This window comes from Aotus nancymaae, unplaced genomic scaffold (assembly GCF_030222135.1).
Source record: "Aotus nancymaae isolate 86718 unplaced genomic scaffold, 86718_ANA_hifiasm-v0.15.2.pri h1tg000014l, whole genome shotgun sequence".
Taxonomy (NCBI): domain Eukaryota; kingdom Metazoa; phylum Chordata; class Mammalia; order Primates; family Aotidae; genus Aotus; species Aotus nancymaae.
In genome coordinates this window covers 124,974,548-124,984,418 of record NW_026988425.1, presented here as the reverse complement: position 1 = coordinate 124,984,418, position 9,871 = coordinate 124,974,548, and the positions used below count along the sequence as shown (strand labels likewise).

General features: G+C 46.0%; 1 protein-coding gene across 4 annotated transcripts in view; it reads right to left on the bottom strand.

Annotated features, from left to right (window-relative positions):
• Positions 1-427: 427 nt before the first annotated feature.
• CHRNA7 (cholinergic receptor nicotinic alpha 7 subunit) overlaps positions 428-9,871 on the bottom strand; it is a 123,960-nt gene continuing 114,516 nt past the window's right edge. For all 4 annotated transcript variants that reach the window (XM_012472493.2, XM_064376339.1, XM_064376340.1 and 1 more), the window contains 2 exons: positions 8,698-8,807; positions 428-4,056 (listed from right to left, as the gene is read on the bottom strand). In XM_012472493.2, the coding sequence (XP_012327916.1) occupies positions 3,538-4,056; positions 8,698-8,807 (629 nt within the window). In that variant the 3' untranslated portion in view covers positions 428-3,537. The remainder of the gene's footprint in view (positions 4,057-8,697; positions 8,808-9,871) is intronic.

The following is a 9,871-nucleotide window of genomic DNA, read 5'->3' as shown; positions in this document are numbered from 1 at the left end:
AGGAAGACTCAATCTGTAAATTCATTGTGACTAATTTTTTTAAAAAAGATTCACATGAGAGAGAGATTCAGAGCTGAAGGGAGTGTTGGCTTGAAAGTATTGATATTAGTATGAATAAAGCTTTAGAAATTAAAGGCATTCATAAAGAGATAAATAAACAGAATAGAAATAGAACCAAACACTTAAAGAACTTTACAAATAAGGCTCCATTTTGAAGAAGCGGGGAAAACACTACGACTGTGTTTCCGAAATGAATTATTACATAGTAATTGATATAACTGGCCACCATATGAAGGGAAAAGTATGGATCTTTCCCTCATTTCCTGCAACAAGTGAATTCCAGGGAGTCAGAAGATGTGAAATAAGCAAATAAAACCATAAAGTTTCAGAAAGAAATATGAGTAACTTTATTTATAATCTCAGGAAGGCTTTTAAAAACTGGAATCGAACCCCACAACTGACAAAGAAAAATATTGATAAATTGACAACATAAAAATTTAAACTCTCTCTATGCCAATAAATAAGGACATCAATAAATAACGTCAAAAGACGAATGATAAACAAAAATATTTTAAAGACATAAGACAAAAATGTCCCAAAGTGCACGAGCAAATTAATTAAGAAAAAGCCAAATAACCCAATTAGGAATTGGGTAAAAGATATAAGTTTATAACAACTAAAATTACAAACAAACTTGAAAAAATGTTCCATTTTTACACATGATAAACCCAAATCAGAATAATATTCCTAAATATCATGTTTCACCAGTTATATTGGGGAAAACATTAAGGTTGAAAATACCCCATGCTATTATAGAAAGCTGAGGAATTGGGCCTTTTATTGTATTCTTGATGGAGTTACATCCATTGATCAGTTTCTAGAAGATAATCTGGCAATATCTATCAAAATTTTAAATACACACAACCTTAAAACTCAGCAATTCCATTTCTAAGTTGGAATTTACACCAAGCTTTAGTCACAAAAGTATGTCAAGATGTATGTACAAGCATGCCAATTATAGATTTGTATATAAAAATAAAAACTGGAAATATCCCATATGTTCACCAGTAAAAGGCTATTCAAATAAATGACAGTCCACTGAGACAATGGAATGCTAAGCAGCTATTAGGAGGAATGAGGTAGATCTTTATATGTTATTACGGGACGACCGCTAAGACGAAACACCACGTGAAGAATGCAAGGTGCAGAGCACTTCACAGAGCGTTAGTGCTGGGAAGGGATGTCTCTCTCCATGCCCCTGTCCCTCTCTCTTTGGCCTCTTACCTTCTTTTCTTCTTTTCTAGAAATGCCCCTAGAAGCTCATTAATGGTCCTCTCTGAGAGAGAAAAGAGGCAGCATGGGAGGCTGTTGTTTTGAACCACTTATACTTTTCTAACTATGTGCACATCTATTCCCTATAATTACTTTATTAAATGACAGAGTAGTTATTTCAGGGGTCAAAATATGCACAACTTTGGTTTGCATTTTATGTGTTCCTGTAAAAACCCCAAAAGGTTTCTTTTTTAAGCAAAAATGTGGGAGGGATCAATTTTGGGATAATGATAATAAATGAAGCATTCCCTTTATATATCAAAACACTTCTACTTGTTTCTAAAGACATTGTAATAGAAAAAATAAATAAAAATCTTGCGCATGGTTCATCCATAGCATGTGGAAGGAGTGACTGCTGGAAGATCCTGCTCCAAACCGCCTGAGGCTGGAATGCCCTGATTCATCAACTTTCTTGTAAGTGAGGTCTCTTCTCTTAAGTCACACACACAGGTACTTGTGCACTTACAGATACACATACACACACACACACAGCCTGGACACACACAAGCTTCCACCTTCCTCTAGTGCAAATAAATTCATGTGCATTACCCAGAAATGAGTGAGCTGGATGGCTGGAAAAACACATATGATTTATTTAACTCTGAAAATAAAATCTTCCCTCATGATGTTCCCATCTCAAGGGTTAGAAGCAAATTAAAAATCTCTAGGGGCTCCGAAGTCTTCTATAATTTTGAGGTCTGAGCAGCTGTTGGATGATACAATGGAACAGGAGAGGTCTTTCTTGGCAAATTACCCTCTGAGCTCATTAAAACAATAAGAAAGAGAAGAGGCAAAGTGATACTGTCAGCTAGATGATCTAAGGGAAGGGCTGTATCAGCAGTTAGGTTTAAAAATTAAAGTTTCTCTTGTTTTCAAGTTGTACGCATCTCCAGGGAATCCACCCATGGACCTTGAACCAGCTTTCTGGGCTGCACCTGTCATGGACGGGCTCGGGGCAGGCAGATTCCCAAAGGCCAGAACCTAGAGTTGCTGGCTTGTTAGTCACTGAGGGTCTGCCAGCTCCTCCCTATCCAGAGCACTGTGGCCTGGATACCTGCCTGCTACTGGCCAGGTATCCAGAAAAGGGATGGGCCACATCACCCCCTCCTGGCACCTGCCATAGTGGGGACCAGAAGAGTTCCCAGCCCCCACTTCCTGGCCCTGACACACACAGAAAGGGCCTAGGAATATGCAGTATGTTCACTTGATGCTGTGCATTTGTATGGATGTGCACGTTTCTAAGACTAATCCACTCCAGTGCATGTGAATCAGCTAACACATTATTTTTTTTAAAGCCCACATAAATGGCTTCACTTAGCTTTAGCTATTCTTTTGGGCTGTTAATTCTAGTAGAACTCTCTTTGTCCTGTGGGTTCTGCAGAACAGTACAGATTTGCTCAACACCTCAGTGTCTGAGAGCAGTGGCATTTAGGAGTTATCTGGGATCCACCAGAGACACTCCATGGGGCCTGGTCCTTGTTCAGAATAAACAGAAACCCGTGTCCCTTTGATTTCCTTGACAAGGTAGGTTTGCAGAAGCCAGGGAGGCTTATAAAAACACCCTTAGCAAGACGCACAGTCTCTCTCTCTCTCTCTCTCTCAACACAGAAACCGCATAAAACTGCTTCTCTCTACCAATTGTCTTTGATAGAAAAAATAAATAAAAATAAAAGTTGAATTGCAGAAAAGCTAGCAGATTTAGTTTTTAGTTTTTTTAGTTTTAGTTTTTTGTTTTCCTTCCACCAGTCAATTATTGGAATGGATTTAGTGAGTCTGGTTTATTTTAGCTTCAATCTAGGTTTGTACACAGGCAAAAAGCAAATGTTGAATTTTCAGGTAGACCTTCATGGCAAGTGGCATGCAGACATGCAGAACCAACTGTCCCGGCGGTGAGGAGCCACTGGGAGCTCTCTGAAGGGCTTTCCAGGCAGCGTGTTCATGGGCAAAATGACCTCTCAGAGGCCCTGCTGACCGACAGCACGGACGGGCCAAGGGTATCGGTCAGCCCATCTGAGAGTACTGAACAGAGTGCTGAGAGCCTATTACCTAAAGTAACAAGGAAACCATAAGCAACACGACTGACAGCCCTACGGGAACATCGGAGTTGTCACGTTTAATGCTGTCCTGGATTAGCACCCCCAAATCTCCCCAAGCCAAAGGCCTTGCCCATCTGTGCGTTTCCCACATGTACAGAACCAGGCGCGGTTACGCGAAGTCTTTGGACACGGCCTCCACGAAGTTGGGAGCCGACATCAGGATGCCGATGGTGCAGATGATGGTGAAGACCGAGAAGGCCATGAGGCACAGGCGGTCCACCACGCAGGCCGCGAACTTCCACTCGCTGCAGACCGCCTCGCTCTCGTCCTGGCAGCGGAAGCGGTTGGCGATGTAGCGGACCTCCTCCAGGATCTTGGCCAGGTCCGGGTCCCCCTCGGGGGGCTGCCCGCCGTGCAGGAGGTGCTCGTCATGCGTGGGGGAGCAGGCCATGCGGCCGCACACCACCCCGGAGTCGGGGGTCGGGGCGCAGTGCACGCCGTCCAGGCCGCGGAAGCCGATGTACAGCAGGTTCCCGTTGCTGGCGGGCGGCGGCGCCACCGCGCTCATCTCCACGCTGGCCAGGCTGCAGCGCCGCCGCGTGTGCTGGCAGGCCGGGCGCACTTTGTCCTCCCCGGGCCTCTTCATGCGCAGGAACCACGCGCACCAGTTCAGGAGGACGACTCTGGTCTGGGGAGACAACAGAACGTTAAGAGCGGCCCCCAGGCGGGCATCGGCTAATCCCGACAGCAGCGAGATCCTACAGGGCAAGGCCTGCTTCATGGGTCCTCAGGGGTAGCAGATGTCACGGCACCAAAAAAATTTGAAAAAAGAAATTAAAAGGCAGATGATTTTAGCAGGCAAGCAGCGCCTGCGCTTGACAAGCACTTAGTTCAATGTGAGGCGAGACTCAAACTGAGACACCCTGAGAACAAGCTACATTTTTCTCTGGGGCAGGCACACTGCAATCTCAGGGAAGACAGCCTCGAGGAAGGAGAAGGCTATCTGAGCTGTGTAAAAAGGGAAAGTCAATTTCCCTCTCCGATCCTTGTTCATCTGTAACCCCGGGACCTTCAGACTTAACTCTGGCTCCCATACTATGTGTGAGCTGCTCTGGAAGGCCACTGCAAATTCACAAAGAGTCCCTGGGAGGTCTGAAGTTTTCAGATGCAACCCCAGGACATCTATGAGACACCAGGTGAACTTGAGGCTTGAAACAGTTCAGGCTTCCAATATCAGATTACCACATCTCTTATGATGTGACCACTTTGCAAAGCTGTTTTTCAAAGTTACCCTGATAAAAAGCAAATACCAAGGAACTTCATGTGAAACAGAAACTTCGTTAGCGGTCTCCAATCTGATCCTGAGATTTGAGAGGCCGTGCTGGGCCCCATAGGGGCTACATTGTTAAGGCATAAATACTTATTAAAGTGTTTTGATTTATTTAAAAAGAGAGTCTTGGGTATTATTTCTTTTGGCCAGGGGTTCTGAAAAATTTCCTGAGACACTAACACGCTATGAACCAAGGAAGTTTTGGAACCTCTAACCTAGATCACTAAGCTTCAATGAAGACTGAATAAGATCATGTCTGGGAGAGTACTTTTTTTTTTTTGAGATGGAGTTTTGCTCTTGTTGCCCAGGCTGCAGTGCAATGTCGAGATCTTGGCTCACTGAAACCTCCGCCTTCCAGGTTCAAGTGACTCTCCTGCCTCAGCCTCCTGAGTAGTTGGGATTACAGGCGTGCACTACCACGCCCGGCTAATTTTTTGTATTTTTAGTAGAGACAGGGTTTCGCCATATTGGTCAGGCTGGTTTTGAACTCCTGACCCCGTGATCTGCCTGCCTTGACGTCCCAAAGTGCTGGGATTACAGGCGTGAGCCACCGCACCTGGCCCTGGGAGAGTACTTTGAAAAGTTGAAAGCAGAAGTTGGCAAACTTTCTGTAAAGGGCCAGGCAGCTACTTATTTCTGCTGATATAGCACGCATTGAAGGCGTCAAATGGATGGCCATGTTTTCTAAAATAATTTATTTACAAAAACACTTGGTGGACTGGATTTGGCCACCTAGGCCAATTTGCTAACTTCTGGTCTAAAGTGTGTCCTAGAGTGCATGAAAGAAGCCGGAGAAAAGTAACCATAGAGTTTATCTGGGTTTTGCTTCTCATGGAAAGAAGTGAGACATCTAAAGCCTCAATCTAGGTAAAGAAGCATTCTTGCAAGCCTATCCAGGTAAGTGTGTGAAAAGTGGGCCCTTTCCCTGAAATTATCCAGATCCTGATGTCATTTACATTTTGTTTTATGATTGTGGGGAAGTTCTATCAGTAACCCAGAAGGTATAGTTCCTATCTTTAGGAAACATACAGATCGTAAGTTGTGCAGTTCATATCTGCAGGGCTTTCATTCTTGGTAATATTTTTATAACATCTTATCAAAAATAGCTGCAACAAACAGGTTTGGGGACAAGAACAGGGAAGCATAAGACCAGTTTCGTTGCAGCTATAAAGATAACCCTTTGTTTCCCATTGTACTTTACAAGCAGGCAGCAATCTGCATGTCCTGGAAAGGTTGGGTCTGCTGACCTTGGAGAGTTTTTTAGGATCAGTAAGGAATGGGCACATATGACCACATGTGAAACCTTGGATGAGCTGGGTCCTCCATACAAGGCTCAAGAGACAAGTCATCTCACTTGGGCCTTTCAGGGTCCTGTGAAATGAGTATAATTCCCCCACTTTACAGACCAACAAACTGAGGTTCAAAGAGGCTAATAAACTGGCCCAAGGACATACAATGAGTAAGTAAGTGGTTATGTCACTTAAGATGTTTAGCCTTTCCCAGCCTCATCTGTAAAAGGGTCTATGAGGTTTTCTTCAAGACTCATGCAACTTTAGCCCAACCCCTCTGGGAAGGCACTAGAAAGCCTGAGCCAGCTCCCCGGGGAGGCTGCAGGGCCATGAGCGTGCCTGCACGCAGTGGCAGCTGTGCACATGGGGAGCGAGCAGCAGCAGACACTTCTCCCTCCGTGGCAGGGTCTACACATCCCCTGGCGCACATCTCAAGCTCATAGGATCCACACTGCCAAGTCTATTTTGAATTCCATGGCCTGAATCATTAGCTTTCAAAGCCAAAGCATTTAAAAGATAAAATTATCCTCTTGGCCGCGCTCTTGACCTCTTCTGTTAGGCTACAGTTTTGTTTCTGGCTGTGCAAATGTCACATAATGCCACTGCACCCGGCAGTATCTTCTTCACAGCAACAGATCATAATAAAAGTCCCTCGGGGGCTGTTTATGTTTCAAATACACATAGAATGAAAGAAAAATGCAGTGTGTTATGTAAAGCGGGAGAAATGTATAAGCTTCATCTTTCATTTGCAGCCAATTGGTTTTAATAAGCTTTTATGCTGAGAGGTGAATATGCTCTTAATTAAGATTTTTCTAGAGCAGTGGAGTGCTCCAGGTCATTAAAAACGGTTTTGTGTCTCAATGTCTTAATTCTCTTATCTTCTCATTAGTCAAAATACTTATAAGAAATGAGAAGAAGTGTTTAGGTTTTTATATTTGCATAAACAAATAACCGGAAGGAAAAAGAAGGAATTCATTAAAATGGTTATCAATATTGGTGGCAGATGCAGGGTAAGGGACAGGAATGGGAGCAGGATTTCCTTATGTATAATTGTAACTTTAATTTTATTTTGACTTTAGAAACAGGTAAACGCATTACCTGCTTCAAACTGATTGACGGATAGACAGAAAGACCAGCAAACAAACAAGCTCCCCAGCTCTCAGGGCTCCCACCTCTGGCCTTGCATTTTCCTAAGTGTGTCAGGGTTATAAGGAAGTCAGACAAAAATACAAGTGAATGTGTACAAATGTACCCCAGTGTTTAAAGGGGGGGTCTTCACAAAACAAACCTCAGGGACCACAGTGATGTGGTCTGTGTGAGACATCACCATGTAGGCTAAGCTCACACTACTGCTGGTGCAATGAGCTAAAAGTGAGTCTTTTTTTTTTTTTTAGAGATGGGGTTTCAGTCTGTCACCCAGGCTGGAGGGCAATGCATCATCATAGCTGCATTGCCTGGAGTTCCTGGGCTCACGTGATCCTCCCACCTCAGCCTCCCAGGTAGCTAGGACTACAGGCACACGCCACCATGGCCAGCTCACTAGTAAGTCTTTACTAAATAGTGTATGAGAGGAATGGGCCATGTGGGTGAAACTCGGAGAAGAAACAGTAATTTTGTAAAGCATTTCTTAAGAAGTTGCTAAGTGAGCATTTGGGTAACTAAACTACCTCACAATGAATGTTTCAGGAGGCCCAGAAATCCCCTGTTCCTGGAGGGCACCTGACTGCATCTCACCCCTTACAGCTGCATTTTGCTTATTGGTGATTCCTAGATTCCCTTCTGAACTGAGACGCAAGTGGTCTCCAAGGACAGGCAGCATTTGGGATGTGAGGGCGTTTTGGGCTCCCCAAATCCTTAAGCCAGGCTCTCTAGACCGGAGGATGGGGAAGCTTTACAGAGCCCACAGGAAGGGAGGAAGGGCGGGCCAGGGCACGTTTCCCTGGCATTGGGTTTGGCTTCTGTGAGGTGGGGAAAGCTTAGGCCCTCCCTAGGCCCTAATCAACGTTTCCTGACTGCCAGGCGAGAGTGGGTACAGAACTTTGGACACCTGACACTGCAGGAGAGGATCCCTGGGTGGGTGAGCACCCATGGATGTGGCAGGCATGGTGCCAGCAGCTGGGACAGGGGTGGCATGGCCCAGGCTAAGCTCACAGGCTTTGGGATGCAATCCTTTATGTTTCCATCTGTTCCCTTTTATCCCCTCCCCCTTCCCCACTGGTGATGATTAGTCTCTGTTTTATAGACTTCTGGTTGGGTGATATCCCTATAAGTACTGCATGTACATATTTGTACATGGATCATTCTGTTTCTTAGTCTTTTCACTCCTCATTCTGTTGTGAAGCCTCAACCATGTTGCTATGCGTCTGTCTCATCTGTTGCTTCCAACTGCAGCACAGGGCTTCATGGCGTACATCAAAAAAAACAAACAAACTAGCTTCTCAAAACACCATGCTGGAAGAACACATAGAGCAGCCAGTCTGAGAGCCCGACTCTCAGCATCAGATTAGACAGCAGTGCCACGGGGCATCCAGGAACACGCGCACCATGACTGCACGCTACGCAAAGACACACCAATGGGTGACGAAATACAAAAACAAAGCTATTTCTTTAGGAATGCCCATTTTTTGTGTCATTTTTAAAATCAATAAACCCTAGGAGGCGCCTCCTTTAGGGAGGGGCTTTGACTCCATCGGGGGTGGGAGGAACGTACCCACTTGGGCATCTTGCCCCCATCGGGGTCGTGGTGGTGGTATTGCAGCACGATCACCGTCACCACCACCGAGAGGCCCACGATGATCATGGTGCTGGCGAAGTACTGGGCTGTGGAGAGAACAGATACAGGGTGAGACCCGGGGCTCCCGCAATGCTGAATGTCACAAGACAGGCACAGCCTGACCAGGTTCTTTGACCGTCAGGGCCTCGGGGTGCAGTGATGCCCATGTGCTGGGCAAACGGCCTCCTGCCACTGGCCAGATCTGCAGCCCACATTCTAGGTGGGCAAAACCAGCCAGCGTGGTCTGACTTCCCGCCCACGGAGTGGCCTTCCCTCACTCATTGCACTTCCATGCACTCTGGCCCCCTTGTCAGTCAATAAGCGCTAGCATCGCCTGGCAGGATGGTGAGAAGGTTGCTCCTGTGAGTCAATACTGGATGTGAGGGTATGTGAACCACCCAGTGTTTATGATGCAGGCCTCCACGGTGCTCCAGAGATACAACGAGGGCAAACCTGCACACCACCTGGCTGCCACCTGTCCAGCCCGAGGAAGGGGTCAGTGGCAGGGACTTTTCAGGACAAGAACTTCAGCCTCAGCTTTGGCTCTGATGGGCATCGGTGTCCTTCCATCTGGGCCCAGGTGAGAAGCAGCACAGAGCATCTGAGTGCTTCCACCCTGGTCCACTGGCTGCCGGCTGTGAGTTTGGAGCAGATGCTCAGCCTCTTTGGGCCTCGGCTCTTCAATGGGGATTGGGCAAAGGATGATGTTTGTGTCCCCACAAAGTTCATGTGTGAAAACCTTAGTCCTAACTGGGATGGTATCTGGAGGTGGGGCTTTGGGAGGTATGAGTCTGTGATTTATAACAAGAAATAGGTGTTTGGTCTTCCTCCCATGTCCTGGCACACAGCTCCTAAAACCTTTGAATCTCTGAAGTCATCAGTGTCTTTTTATATGCTAATGAGATAATTTATGGCTGAGGTTCCTGGATAGTTTCAGGATGGGGGTTGATTGCCAGGGGAACCAGCCAAGTAATTAGAGAGTTGGAACCTTCAAGCCCTGTCCCCCTTCCCAACCCTTGACCCCTGGGGAGGAAAGAGGTACTGAGGGTTGAGTTGATCACCAGTGGCCAATGACGTAATCAATCATGCCTATGTAGTGAAGCCTTCATAA